This window comes from Manis pentadactyla, chromosome 11, assembly GCF_030020395.1.
Source record: "Manis pentadactyla isolate mManPen7 chromosome 11, mManPen7.hap1, whole genome shotgun sequence".
NCBI lineage: Eukaryota > Metazoa > Chordata > Mammalia > Pholidota > Manidae > Manis > Manis pentadactyla.
In genome coordinates this window covers 118,925,178-118,940,898 of record NC_080029.1, presented here as the reverse complement: position 1 = coordinate 118,940,898, position 15,721 = coordinate 118,925,178, and the positions used below count along the sequence as shown (strand labels likewise).

The window sequence follows — 15,721 nt, the reverse complement described above, 5'->3', positions numbered from 1 at the left end:
GAGGTCCGCCTAGAACACCCTACTGATAGTCAATCCCTATGCAGTACTTAATGCGTCCAGCTCACTCATCTAACAGTCTGCTATAAAACAGGGGTTGATAATTCCTGTTGACTGCGTGGTTGTGAAGACAAATGGATTAATGATGCCTTTTGGTCTGTAATGCACATAGCACAGTGTCTGGAATGAGGGAAATTCTCAGAAATGGCTTCTTGCTAGCTTGCATCAACTCCAGCACTTTCCTCCTCTGAGGTTTTCAGCCTATTGATTGCCAGGCTCTTAGTGAAGGACTGTTCCTTTACCACCAAAAACATTTTTGGGGGGAGAAGGGTGAGTCTTGGGGTGATTCTGACTCTTTCAGGATCATTCAAGTCTGGAAGGTTAGGTTTCTGAAAAGCTGTTCTCCAGAGAGTTGAAAAGTTGTTTTTTATTTCCTAGTCCTTTACCCAAGTGACCTTGTTCTTTTAAATGCCGCCTGCTATAAAGCTGAAGGCAAAGTTTCATCCATTTTTTATGAAGTTGTGAGCAAAAATAACACATACATCATCAAACTCTGAAAATTCAAACTTTGTAGACAGCTTAAAGCTGAGGTCAAGTAAAAAAATCACATCACAGTTAATGTGATGCTTCATGAAAGAAGTTATTACTGTGCTGTTAATTACACATAAATGCTGTTTCATTCGCATAAATGACATTAATGACTAGGCAGGGCTGGAAGTGTCTTAAAGCCTTCTCTGAACACAGGCCAGACATTCCTATTTGACGTCTAGAGGGGAGGGGTTGGGTTGAGGAGGCAGATTCTCTGCGGGCTGCAGATACATTGTCTTGCTTTAGGAAAAGAAAAGGCCAAAGCTCCTTCCTCTCAAAGCCTGTCTGTGGGCCCACATTTGGGATACTCGAGTCCCTGTCCGTAAAAGGAGGTATCACCTAGCTCTGATGAACTGGAGAGGGACCCCCATTTTCTCCAGTTCCCAGTTCCCCCCTAAGCCAGACCTAGGATGCCTGCATTCTTCCTGCCACTCTTCCAACTCTTGGATCTCAAACACAGAGTTGCTCCAGGGGCAGGGTAAGCGAAGGCCTGCCAGGGAGGGCTCGCTCGGACTCGGGAAGGCAGCCTGCCTGTTTGCACAGGGCTTAGTGTTGTGAGGACCCCTTACCCCAGCTATTCTTTCCTGGGTTTAGCCCATATTCTCCTCTGTTGCCCTTCATTAACTTTTCTTGCAGGCCTTTTTGTTTGCATTTCAACGTGGTGCAGCCAGCAGAGGCTTTCTGGAGCTATTTCAGACACAGACACTCATGCCCACGTGGGACAGCTCTCAGCCACGAGTCAGGGAGGCAGAGATACCAGTCTGAATTCTGGGCTTCCAATCAAATATTCAGAAAAGGGCACTTTACCCTTTGAATGTTGCGAAGTAAACAGAACCTCAGCCTGGGAAGCAAACGTACTTCTGATTATTTGAACTGAAGTTCTAAAGAGAACGGGATAGTCAGTGGCTCCAACAACTTCAAGGAGCACATTTCAGGCAAATGTTCAGAGAACAGATGCATAGTAATATCAAAGTAGTCCTTGTAACATCAGATTCCTATTAATCTACTCACATCCTGGGGAATGTTTATTTCAGTCTTGTAGCAATTATCATCTTCAAACTGTGGTGCCCCATACTTTGGATGGTTTTCATCAATAAGTAAGGTTCCATACCCATGTCCTTGTAAGTGTTTGTTTTTCTTTCAGCTCATCAGCTTGGAGAGACTCTAGCACTTAGAGAATGTAGCACTAAGAAAACATGCTACCCCAGTGGAAAGAGACCGCACTTCATTTTCCTTCCAAGTCACTTCACCACTCTACATTTACATTTCTGACTATTTGTTAACTATAGTTTAATCAAAGTATCCCTTAAAACTTTGCTACTCCAAGTATGATGTATGGTCCAGCAGCATCTTAACCACACGAGAATTTGGCACTCTGAGGCCCTTCCCCAGACCTACTAAGTCAGGAACTGTAATCCCTGGTGATTCACCCTGTATCTGCCTCATAAGATCATGTGAATCTCACAGATCTATAATCTATCAACCAACCAACAAACAGCAAGTGCTTTTGCATGGAAAACTCAAATACAACAGGACAGACATGATTGCAATACCAGTGAGTGCCAGCATGCTGCATGAAATGCCAGACCATTCTAAGAGTCTCATATGATTCTTCACTCAAACACAGGAGGTAGATACAATCCTCCTCCTGGTGCAGAGGCACAGAGAACTTCGGTAACTTGCATAAGGTCATACAGTAAATCAGTAGAAGAGGCAAGATTTGAACCCAGGCAGTCTGACTTCAGAGGGCATTTTTTGACCATGTTACTAGACCACCTCCCAGAAGTATGCACCTGTATTCAGGAAATAAAACAGTTGATTCAGGACCTGAAAGAAAAAGCTAGGCTGCTATAAGGTCCATCATTTCAGGCTCAGTCATACTTAGAAACAGAGACAACACTGAGATGGAGACCAGGAAACTCTAACAGAACTCTCTAGGTATTATCTGAGGACGGTGAGGCTCAGAGTGGATGTGTGAATCCCAGTGGTTTTTGCAGGAGGGGAAAATTGCAGGCCAGGCAGGTCTCAGCCTCCGGTGCATTTCCCCCCATGCCCCCTGGCTCTTCCATGCCACCTCCTAATTCTTTTGGGTTTTGCTCTTCCAAAGACACCACGCATGCACTAGATACCATACGACAGCTTTTTCCTGTCTTAACTTTCATTCAAAATCTGAGAATATCCATGCGGCTTGGTAAGTTATTTTGTATCCTATTTGAAGCCTCCTCATTAATAAAAAGGCGGGAAGGTAGAAGGTCATGCATATAAATCACACTTCAATAGTTCTAATACTGAACTCTATAGCAGCTCACATTCAAAGTAGCAGGAACTTTCAAGGGGATAACTAAAGAGCTCTTACTTTGATGAAAATCAGTCCTGCCAGCTATCAAGTGCTCATTAAGACAGAATCTTGGTCTGAGTTCCAAAGCATCATTTACCTGCTGGTAATGTATTTATAAGTGCAGGGTGGGTGGCAGTCCAGGCCTAAATTAACGTGGCTATGGGATTTGTGCCATCTCATCGAAGGTGCCCATTTTTAACCAAATGTTGCTTTCTGTCAAAGGTGGGCCTCCCACAGAGATTCTCTCAAGCCCAGAATGTTGGCCGAATGCAGGACGGGGAGTTCCTGGAACAGACTTCAGAAGTCCGATGAGGCTGAAAACTCTTCCTGTTAAAAGTACATCTGCTATAAAAGGCACTAAACAGCCTTCATTTGGAAGCCTGCCCCATCTGGTGGGAGGCAAGATAAAATATGCCATGTCCTTAAAATGCCACCCTTATGACGCCAACGGTTTCTTGCCTACACTGCCAGGGCCCTTTTCACAGCCTCCACTTCAGAAGAAAGGAAGGAGTTCCAGATCCAAAGAGGGAAGACTGTGGAGGCGCTTTCTTTAGATGCACATGTGGTGTGAACACAAATCACGTACTCACTGACAGGCCAGAGCGAGACAGAGCGACTCCCAGAGATCTAAAGCAGAGAGGACCAACCGCCCTGTCCCAGCCCATTTCTCCCAGAGCTCATGGTTTAGGGGCACCCTGCCCCGCCGTAGGGTGGGGATAGCTGGCAGGCCATAGCCTGACAGGCAACAGAGTCAGCAGTCACTGGCCAAAGAGCCTGAGAATCCGCTCCAGACACCCAAGTCCAGGGCACGTACCTTGCACTGCCCGGACACGCAGATGGCTGTGCCGTTTTGGTCGCAGGGTGTGCCATCGATGACCTTCTCAGCTTGCCGCACGTAGAAGCGGTAGCCCATCGCCTGGCAGTTCAACTCACACTTCCGATTGCCCTTTACTACCAGAAAAGAAACACCAATCAGCACTTTTTGACTCCTGTGTGTTTTACTGAGATAAAACTCACATAACATAAAATTAACCATTTTAACCAGTGTACAATTCAGTGGTTTTGTGTATTTCGCAACGTTGTACAGCCATCACCACTGTTTCCAGAACGTGTCTGTCAACCCCAAAAGAAACTCTAGACCTGTCAGCTGTCCCTCCCAGTTCCCTCCTTCCCCCAGGCCCTGGCAACCACCAATCTATTTTTTGTCTCTACGGATTTGCCTATTCTGGATGGTTCATAACCACAAACTTTTTAAAACTGCATGAAAGTTATTAGATCTCTCCATATTTGATGGCAAAGGGAAAGGATTGTATTATGAGCTACTTTCTGGCATGCAGTAAAGATATGATGCTGAGTGATATCATAAAGGAATTCTTAAAGACTCTCAGAATGCAAAGTATAGACTCCCCCTTACACATCCTCCCATGCTCGAACATAGTCATAGTTGTATCTTACATACCAGCAGTCACAGTGAGCACACAATTTTTATGTTTCACTTTTTTTTTAACTCAAAATCTGTGCAGTTACATCATCTTTATGATCTTTTAAATGGCTGAGTCTTCTGTAATAATTCCTCTATTATGAGATATTTAAGTGGTTTCCCCATCACCTTGAGTCGAAGTCCAAGGACCTCAACAAGGGATAAAATCTTTCAAGAGCTGAACCTTACCTTTCGAGTCTCATTTCCAGACATTCTTCCTTAAACCCTCATTCTGTTCTCAACTAAGCACTTCCTCTGGCCAGCCATTGCCCTAACTGTTCCTTCTGCCTTTTCCTCACCTGGCTACCACCTGTTTCTACCTTCCCAGGTCACCTCCTCAGGGAAGCCCTCCAGGGATCTTGATCTTGCCTATCTAGCCACCCATCACAGGCTGACCTGGCTTCCTCTACCATAAGGTGAAGCAAACTTCACTGAAAAGCAGTTTTGAAGGACCACAGGCATGTGTCTGTCTTATTTACTTTTGCACCCCCAGCCCTCAGTACAGAGCTGGACACATAGTAAATGCTCAACATGCCCCTGAGGAATAAAAGAAGGGATGGGTAAATGAATATTGGCCCTTTTTTTTTTGGCCTCTTCTCTCCTCTCCTCCTACTAGATGCATTTCCCTGCCCAAGAGTCTTTCTCTATATTTCTGTCACTTCACACAGAGCCTGGCACACAGGCTAAAAAAATGCCAAACTAATTACTGCTACAACTAAATATCTTCAGAGCATTTCAGTTGCCTCCAAAATAAGAACGAGAAAAAATTTCAGGAGAGAGATATTTCCATAGAGACAGACCAGCCAAGTACACACTGATTTTTCTAAAACTGTTTTTGGAGACAAGACTAGGGCTATGCTCAGACATAGACAGCATGTTCCAGGGTCATGCCTTTGTTTCAAAATCTGATTACTGGATTGGATAGCACTGACTTTTTCCTACACAACACAATATATCATATTTTCCCCAGTGTGGCTGCCCATCTGTCGTACAATGAACTTCCTTCTGCTCCAAAGCTATTGAAAAGTGCTAACAGGAAGCATGGAACCTTTGGGACCACATGGTTTAGGGAAGACTGAATCTTCCATGAACTTCAAGCTCCAAGCTCTTAGAAGTCAAGAGACTTAGTTTCTTACTCTGGCTGCCCAAAAGATATATGAGGTGATATTGGAAAAATCAAAGAATACCAAAGATGGAAACACCTTTGGGAATTATCTAAAACTAAACCATCATTTTACAGATTAAAACAACATCACAACAAGTCTCAGAAAGGAAGTGACAAGTTAGAGGTAAAACTAGCCTCCTACAACTTGCTTTCTCATATCGTGTATCTATTCAGACCCTGTTTCCTCTCTCCCCAGATCCTCACTTTTGGAGGTAATACCAGGAACTACCCAGGGGCCCTGCACTTTCAGTAATAGAAGCATCTGGAAGGCAGCCTCACAAAGGCAAGGGGCTTGACTTCTCACTGCTCTCGGCTTCCTCCCAACTACCTCTATCATTTGGGATACTATCTTTTGCAGCCACAAATTTATTTCTCAATATTTGCAACCATACTCTAGAAGAACATGCTGAGAACAACAAAAACCCCAGGGCCAATCATGAGAGAATTATGGCAGAATCTCCAAATGGCTGCAGGAAAATAACCCAGAGCCCAGCCTTGAGTCTGGGCTCCTACCTGTGACCCAAACCAGCCACTAGGTCCCATCTTCTGCTGCTGTGGACTTGTTAGTGTCCCTGCCCTCTCAGATTTGCAACAAGGAAAAGGGGGATTTGAGAAGAAATTTCGGGAGATAACTGAAACCTGTGGACAGTGACTACCCAACAAAATGTCCACAATCCTGCTATCACAGCAACCCTCAACCTAGTGTTTCTCATACGATTACACAAGGACTGACTGCTCCGGACCCGCTTTAACTCCCAACCACTTTAAAATTCCACAAATATATTTGCAGGGCTTCCATTTAAGGTTTTGCATGGAGAGTCACTTCACTCCTTTCCTCCCTGTGCACCACCTCTTATTGCTCTGCCTCTCTGTTCTCATCTGGCTCCTTAATGTCCTCATCCCACCACAGGGAAGGCCTTTGATGCTACATGGAGGCAGAGACTCAGTGCGCCCCACTCCGGGACCAGAGGCACCAGCAGCACCTGGGAACGGGCTAAAGATGCAAATTCTTGGGCCTCACCTCTGACTCCTAAATCAGAAACTTTGGGGATGGAGCTGAGCAACCCGTATTTAAACAAGCCCTCAGGGCGATTCTGTGTAAAGTCAAGTTTGGAAACCACTGCTCCCAGGAAAACTTGGAAGCCGCTGACTATTCTTATTTTGAATCAAATGTGTTCAAATTCCACATCTAAATTTGAAAGATAATAGAAGCACTATCTTTACAGTTAGGATATTGGCAGGTATCTGTCCCCCTGAGAGTAAAAAAGACCTTTGATCATAAAAAAAAAAAAAATGCTGGTGAATATACAAGAAATTCAGGTTACTTAGAAAAAAGCAGCTAACAGCTAAAGCGTTTGCCCTCAAATACTGGTTAAGTATTTAAACCATTCATTGAACTCTGTTCCTTTGGGAAGCCCACTGATGTAAAAGTAAAGACATTTTTTTTAAGGGATAAAGGACAAAGGAAATAGAAAAGAGTTAACAGTCACAAAATGTTGGCAGGTACAAAGGAGAAGGACCCACGGAAACGACTCAGCAATGTCAAGAAACCTGATCCTCAGCAGGAATCGAACAACGGGGCTACCTAGTATTACAGCATCTCCAAAAGGTAACTTTGGAAATGGGGGAGAAAAGAGGTCTAAAAAACAGAAAAATTACCTATCAGGGTGTTTAAGAAGTAGTAAAAGTTTCTACTTAACAGAATGCTTACCTAAAGGTCTTTGAAAATTGACTCCTTCATAAAAGCAATGAAAGTGCTGGGAAAGACAGCTGGAGTGGCTATCCTAGTGTCAGACAAATTAGACTTTAGGACAAAATTGTTAATAGAGACCAATAAGAGCATTTTATAATGATAGAAGGGTCAGTCAAACAGTGGATAAACCTTGAAAATATTTTGCTAAGTGAAAGAAGCCAGTCACAAAAAAGTCACATATTATATAACTGTATTTATATGAAATGTCCAGAATAGGCAAAACCTATAGAGGTAGAAAGTAGATTAGTGGTTGCGAGGAGAGAGAATGAGGAATGGCTGATAGTGGGTATGGACCTTCTCCTTGGGGGTACATGCTGAAATTATATAGTGATGATGGTTGCACAACTCTCTAAATATAATAAAAACCTCTAGGTTGCACAATGTAAATTGGCAGCTTTTATGGTATGTGAGTTTTATGTCAGTAAACTATTATTTTTAAAAAGAAGAAAGAGTGGCAGGTAGCATTTTAGATCCCTAGGAAATCATCAAATAAATAACTCAAAAGCTTGCTGTCTGCAGATTGACGGTGCCCACCAAGTGCCCAGAACAATGGTTGCAGGTGGGATTTGACTTTACCCTACCGGTAATTAGTAAGTTAGCTTGCTGCTGTTCCATGGGTGCAAGACAGAAGATATAAGACTCCCAGATCAGAGGTAAAGATTGATTTAATACTCGTGGAAGAGCAAAAGCAGCAAGACTATGGGCATGTTTGTGTTTGCTCCCGTAGGAATCCTGGGCTTGAGAGACCCACCGCCCTTACGGGAAACAGTAAGGCAGCCTGCCCTCTGTCCTGGATGGAGAGGTATCTCATCCCTAAGGTTGTTCACTGCAAACACAACCTTGGGAAATGACTTGGTTTTAGGGTGGCCAGAGCCTTGCGTTCTTGGCATACTCCACAAGACTTGTGGGGGCAAAAGTGACCCGTGGAGAAGTATATCTCCCAATGAATGAATAATAATGAACCACACTGAGGCACATGGCTGTGAAAGTTTAAGAGACTTAGAACAAACAAAAGATAACACAGGCTACCAGAGGAAAGAAACAGATAAAATGATATTGGATTTCTCAACAACTTTGAAAGCTAGAAGATAATTGAGCAATGACTCACTATTTTTGAGGGAAAGTACTTTTAGAATTCTGTACCTAGCTAAATTATTAATCCTTAAGAAAAATATAGGCATTTTCAAAAATTCAATTCTTGCACAATTTACCTCACACGCACCCTCACTGGAGGGTATATATTCTACTGTAATAAAGGAAGGGAACCAAGAAAGTGAGATACAGGAAACAGAAGATCTAATCCAGAGAGAAGCCCAGAGAATGCTCAAGGCTCAGGAGAAAGGATCCTAACAAGACAACCATGCACTAGGGCAAGAAAATGAAATGGATACAATACCCAAATACAGTACCCAATACATTTTAGGATATTGATATATCAAGTTATTGAAAGAAGGTTTACACAATTTAGAAGGGCTTGAGATTGAATTAATGTGAGTACATAGAAAAGTAGAAAAACTAAATCCAGAAAGGGATTTATTACCAACATAGAGAAAAGCTTTCAGTTAAAAAAAAAAAGGATGCTAAAGTATGATGCACAGATTTTCTACCACCACCACCCCAGTTCAAGCCAGAGTTCTCCAGGCAGCTGTGAGTTCTGCCTGCTGGTGGCTTCTAGCTGTGTCTTTTTGGAGCTTGCTGTCAGCCCAAGGGAGCTGTCTCACCCCAAGTTAAGCCTCCTCCCCAGGGACAGCCCCCATTCTGTGACTGGTCCATGTGGTTGTACAATGGCCCGCCCATCTCAGTTTTGGGTGACTCTGCAGCACTACCCCAGCTCAGAGCTGTGCCATCCTGCAGTTCACACCCCTCACAGGTGTTGATCTGGAATCATCCCCCGATGAACACCGGGCACAAATCTCTGCCTGAGCAGCAGTAGCCTGGAGACCTGACATAAGCTCGTACACCACAGGGCTCAGCTGTGAAGAGCACGCAGAGTCAGGACTATAAACAGTGGTTATTAATCTGACCAAAATTACAAAATAATTACACTGAGGAGAGGTGGAGGGACAGGATGATGAAAGAGGGTTACATCCTCATGTTCAACAGAAAATATCTGAAATTGAAACATCCAGAAGTAACAGTGTAAGCATTATTGAGAGATAAGAAGGTAAATACCAAAAGAACAGCTAAAACAGCTGGGGAGTAAGAAATACTAGGGGAGGGACAAGTTTGTAGAACTATTTGACTCTGGAAAATATATGAATGCACAAGTTGGATTGAGTAATAAAAATTAATTTTAAAAAGAATGTATTAAAAAATTCAGGTTCAACAATTTAAGTTCTCAGAAACAGAATCCTTGTGCACAGTTTCTATCAGTAGTAAGTTCCTCCCATCTCTATTCAAAATTAACACAAAATGACAGAACCCCTTGCTGTCTTTTCTGGAGCTCTGTATAAGAGGGAGAGCAAACCAAAAGGTTGCTTTCTAGGAAAGCAAAATGTTGCTGTCGTGTCAAGATTCTAGCTTTTAGCTAGCTTTGCTGGGACCTAGGTTTGCATCAGCTCTTAATAAGCAAGAGGGATACTCCCCAAAGTGGCAGGAAATGAGGCTCAAGCTTTCCTCACAATTGGACATTCTCCCACTCTCATTTAAGTAGGGAGAAAATTTCAGGTAACAAAAGAGGAGAGATTCAGTGAACCAATATACAAGGCTATTCTTGGAGAATGGGTAACATCTGTGCTTAGTTTTGGATCCATTGAAATTGCACAGTTTACTCCAAGTTTAGCACCAAAGCCCTCATTTCCAAGGCTCAAGTTCCATTTTTTTGGTAGAATATATGATGCCCTTGTTCAAGAAAAGCAGCCTCGTAAATGCAGCTCATAAAACTGGGACGTGACAGGGTGCTTACCCAACATGCTGATGAGTGAAGTGTAAATGAATTAGAAACATGTGGATGCAATGTCTTAGGTGTGTGTACAAGGTTTAAATAAAATAAAAAGGGGTTTGCTCAAAGCCAGAGCAATGGGTACAGTTTGCAGCATTGGATAGGGGCAAATAATCCAGAACCAGGGCATTATCTGGACTCGTCCTCCTTTGGCTGCATTATCTATGTAGTATTCCTCCTGTTTATAACAAAGGATCTGCCTGCCCTTGGACTCCAAATTCTGGACTACACACTACGATTACTATTTTAAACTGCTTTCCCCCAGATTACATTTTCCAGGATAAAGTTATGGAAAATAAGATGAGGAGAATGCTTCCAAAAGCCCAGACTCTTCGCTGGAATCAGAAAACTATTCTGAAAAAGTCAGAAGAGAGGCAGGACTGTCTAATTCTTAGCTTTTCCTGTTTTGAAAAGGAAATTGTTTGGGGCACATTCCATTATTAAAACTTGAATGCAAGAACATTACCCGCTTATCAGTTGCCTAATATCCCTAACCTTCCGTCCCACACTTGCAACTATGTAATTTAAACTTTAGAAATTCACAGGCAGTGCCTACTGAATCTCATTTAACTGACAGTCTTAACAGGCTTGGGGATCTGGATTAGAAACAGTGGACAAAATGTTTTTGTAAATCCCGAAAAATAATTGGCTCAAGGTTCCACAGATGTTAAATTCCTCTTAGCATCGCTCACAAACACAGTTCTAGTCCGTAGCACTCCAATGCAGTGCGCTCAGAATCACCTGAAGGTCTTGTCAAGACTCGGGTTGGTGGACTCGACACTTACTTTCTGACTCACTAGGTCTGGAGGGGAGCCTCAGAATCTGCATTTCAAACAAGTTCCCAGGTGATGCCACTGCGCTGGTCCCGGATGCTCTAATTGATGCTACTGAACCAGGATGGAGAAAAGTGATCTAGCTGGCACCCAGACCAGCAGCTGACACCCTAGGAAAGCACTGCCAAGGCTGACATACAAAACAGTGTCTGGCTAACGAAGTAAAGGTGACAGCCAGCATTCAAGAAACCTCTTGAACTCCCTCCATCTGCCCTCCCACCAGGCTATGCCGTCCATTCATCCTGGGTTCTTCCCTAACCGTTCACTTCTCCCACCAAAGCCCAGCCCGGGCCTTCGTCAGCCTGTGTCAGAAGGGCCGCGGGATCTCCTAGCTGGTCTCCCTGATTCAGCCTCCTGCCTCTTTCCCATTCACCCATCTTAAGCTATATTATCCCCAAATCTCCCTTCTTCAGGTCACCCCCCTCTCAAACACTTGGCATAGCTATACCCCTTTACCACAAATTCCAAACAACCACCCTCCCACTCTACCCCTTCTCCGAATGCCCCAAGCACCTTCCCACCACCATGGCTTTCCACATGCCGTTCCTCTTGACCGGTACACCTCACATTCTAATTCTCTGTCTAAACAAATTCTGCCTGACCTTCCAGATATAGCTCAGCCCACCTGCTCCTGGAAGCTTCCCCTGACCATATCTGGCCCCACTGATCTTGCTATCTCTACTCTAAACAGAATGTCACACATGAAAAGAACCTAATTATCACTTAATTCTCTCATTTTACATAGTAGAAAACTGATGCTCAGTAAAGTGGAAACACTTGCCTAAAGTCATGCTGTTTGTCAATGACCTCACCACACTTGAAATTTGAAGGGATTTTCTAAACTAATAATAATGACACCCAGCATGGCTAGTTAGGCAGGACTTACAGTGTACCAGGTACTGCATGAGACACTGCGTAGTTATTATTCCATATTACCCTTACAACTCAGTGAAATACATATTGCTATCATCCTGTTTTACAGATGAGGCACCTGAGGCTCAGAGAGGTTAAGTAATTTGCTAAAACTCACACTGCTAGAAAGTGGTAAAGCCGGCAGGATTCAAATCCAGGTTTGACTCATAAGCAGAATTCTTATTCTCAGTTGCCTATAGAACTCTTAATTCTTTCTTTTGAGTACATATTCTGTCTCTAAGTAGAAACTCACCTCCTTGAGGTCAAGGTCGATACTTTGCATGTTGCCATACATGGAGCAATGCCATTCATTCACCCCACAAACATTTATTCGGCCCCTATTGTGTGGCAGGCATCATACCAGGATCTGGCAAGTTAATAAGATAAAGTCTCCCCCCTCAAGGGGCAATCGGCATCCATTCATTTATTTTATGAATTCATTCACTCAGCAAATATTTATTGAGATTCTACCTTATTCCAGGTACTATAGTAAGTGTTGAGGAAATGACAAGAAAAAGAGACCAGGTCCTTGACCAGCACAACTAGGTCTAATAGGGAAAACAGGTCTAATAAGGAAAACAGGTGTCAACTTCCTGTGTGAGGGGAGGGGAAGAAAGAAGAGTATTCAAGACAGAAGGATACCAAAGGCTGCACCCAAAAGCCAGGAAAGTGGCCCATTCTGGGGGTAAGAGATATGCTCCAAGGCTGAAGCAGAGGGCAAGGAGAGATGCTGTGGAATCCTCAGGTTGCAGGGTGTCTGTGAGCAAGAGTAACGCCACCTCGACAAATCCGCCACAATGACCACTGACTCACCATACCCCCTCCCCACATCCTGCAAACAGGGGTAAGAGAAAATCTCACCTGGAACTAAAAACATTGGTAAAATATCAGGCCCTGCTTTGACTAAACTTACAGATGGCTGTCCTGCATGTGAACCCTCTCTCTATGCCTCTATAAATTAGCCCCAGTAAACCCAAAGTGGTGTGGGCAGCTAAGCACCCTGCGGCTGCCCAGGACAAGCTTCTGTAGGTAAGCGCCCCTCAGCCGACTTCTACAGAATACACACCGGGCTTGCCAACCTCTTTCTTTGGTCTCACAGCCCCTTTGGCCTCCGGGGGTCAGTCTGCTTACACCTCCCCTCAGTGGAACATAGAGGGCGACGAGCAGCCCGGGTTATGCAAGCCCATCGCTCTTGCAGGAAGGACGAACACCCTTGTCCAGAGTCCTGTAAAATGCTATGGCTTGCATTCTTCTCACTCTTCCAGAGAGCAGAACATGCAACAGCAGTAGCTTCCCACTTGGAGAAGGTTCCTAGACATGTAGTTTCACGGGAATTGGCTGAGCCAATGTTGTCCAAGCTACCCAAACTTTTTCTGAAATGTTTTTCTCTCATGTCACAGTAAATCTAAAGCTGGAAAAAGTGACTGAAAATAAATGCCATTATGGAAAAACATCACACTGTTCAAAACTCCTCAAGCTGTGTGATATGTAGTGTTACATCTTAAAATGTTACATTTCATAAAAAATTAAAGTTTGAAGGGGGTTCAGAAAGCCCATCTGGCCAACTGTCAGGAAAGCAGTTTGACTGCTGCAATGGAAGCTGGAGGTCATAGCCAGTTTCAAGGCTTGGGAAAATATATATCTATCTGAGCAGATATAGACATATTAAAATATGGAATATATACATGTCTTCCAGACAAACAATGTGGCCGGAGTTTTTCTTGACAAGAACTGATGGAATTTAGAGCTCTGAAAAGGAAGGGGACTCTGGTACAAATGCCATGTAAAGAAAAAGTCTCCGAAGCCAGAGAAACTCAGAGGTAGAGGAAATGGTACCACCTCTGCAGGCAATACCCAGAGAAGGTGACTTGACTTCTCATCCCCTGCTAGTATCATCTTAGTAAAATAAGTATATATGTATATACACCTACATATATATGTGTATATGTGAGTGAGTGTGTTAGATGTGTGTGTATATGCATATATAAGTGGATATATGAATATGTGTGTAACATGCTTGTGTATGTGTATATATGTGTTTATAGATGTACTGTGTGTACATGTTCATATGTGTTTACATGTACATACACATGTATCCTTCAGTCTGCTGGCTCCAGGCCAGAGCAATCAACCCTGATAAGAACGCATCATGGGCTGGCCCACAGGTGGACAAACTTACTGCATGAATGTGTGGGCAGATGCAGCAAATCCACATGCCTGGAAACCAAGCCGTGGTTCTGAGTGGCTCTCCCTCTCTCTTCTAACCACTCAAGAGCAGTCATGGTAAGACAGGGGCAAAAGGTTTCGGCACGAAGAAAATTTTGATGGCTCCAGGAGAATTTTTTAGTATGACAAGTTCAGAATTCAGGGGAAAACTTCAAGGAACCCCAGCTAATCTCATCTCAGCTTTGGTCCACGGGAGCCGGGAGCCGGTCACTGCCTGTATTTCACCGTGTCTTTGTGAACTGCCCTGCTCCGTGCATGCTTTGTGGCTGGGAGGCAGTGGGCGTTCGGCAGGTATTTCTTGACTTGCCTCTCTCTGCCAGCCTAACGGCGTGTTCCTGAACAGCCGCGTGGAGGGCTGCCGGACTCGGGTCTCCCTTTTGGGGTTTCATAAAATCTACGGAAAACTGACTTTCCTCATATACCACTCTTCTCAGAACCACCCCAAGTTCTTCACTTTCCTCAGAACATTTACCCTAAGATGGGCTTCAAGGACACTGTTCCCTACAATTCGGTCTTAAGCTAACTCTTTGACTACTCAACTGGTCTCCACTGTTCCGGAACACGCCGTGGGCATTCTCACCTCGGTGATTCTATTTCTTTTGTTCACCTATCCAGAATGTCCTTGATATTCCAATCTACCTGAACAAACCCCATCTTCAGTGTATGTTTGTGAAATACACAAACATAAAAACTGTGGCAAGTGCTGTGTAGACAGAGTCTCCCAGGGAATGTGGAACAGAGGAATTGAGGAAGTGACGTTTGAAATGAAATCTGAAGGATGTTAGTTCTGTGAGGAGGGGATGGGGAGGAAGGAGTCCTAAGCATTGGTGCTGACCTGTGCAAAGACCCTGTGGCAGAGGGAGTAGAAAGGAGGTCAGTATGGTTGGAGAGTGTAGAATAAGACAGACGGAGAAGAGTGAGCGTGGAGAGGTGGCCCTTTGTGGGTTAATATGGTAAATCACCCTGACTAGGAAAAACTACCCTGATGGCAGCTGTCAGCCATTCCAGAAGCATCTGATTCCCTGAGGCATGATGGGCACCTTGCAAACACTGTCAGAGGGAAGGGTGAGTCATCAGGGAAGCCAGTCTACTCATTTCAGGATCTGACATAGCAATGTTTTCCACCCCCATATCCCAGAGACGTAAAGCCATGTAGGCAGAGAGTCCGATGGCTTCTGCCTGTACCAGACACTCGTGTCCACCAGACCATCCTGGCTATAGGGGTGGAGCATGGAGTGTTCCAGAACCTGGGGAGGAGGTGGCTCCTCCCTCTGAGGAGCACATGGGTGTTTTGCTTTTATTTTTTAAATTACAGCCGGGCAGGCTTTTCATACAGGAGAGGCTGGTGCCTCGGGTTGTGGCCTCAGCAGCAGATGGGCCCTTGGCCCTGCCTCCTCATCTTCTACCCCCAGGCTCCTCCACCATCTCCTGGGCTGAAGGCCCCCTCTTCCCTCCCCCCTCCCCCATGGCCTCCTGAAACACGGCCTC

At 44.3% G+C, this 15,721-nt stretch overlaps 1 protein-coding gene across 2 annotated transcripts in view; it reads right to left on the bottom strand.

Annotated features, from left to right (window-relative positions):
- The window catches only part of THSD4 (thrombospondin type 1 domain containing 4), a 538,324-nt gene that overhangs the window by 291,667 nt on the left and 230,936 nt on the right, over window positions 1–15,721 (bottom strand). For both annotated transcript variants that reach the window (XR_008992663.1, XM_036907842.2), the window contains exon 7: window positions 3,738–3,874. Coding sequence is in view for 1 of the 2 variants with exons in the window: in XM_036907842.2 (XP_036763737.2) it covers window positions 3,738–3,874 (137 nt within the window). In the remaining variant the exon portion in view is untranslated. The remainder of the gene's footprint in view (window positions 1–3,737; window positions 3,875–15,721) is intronic.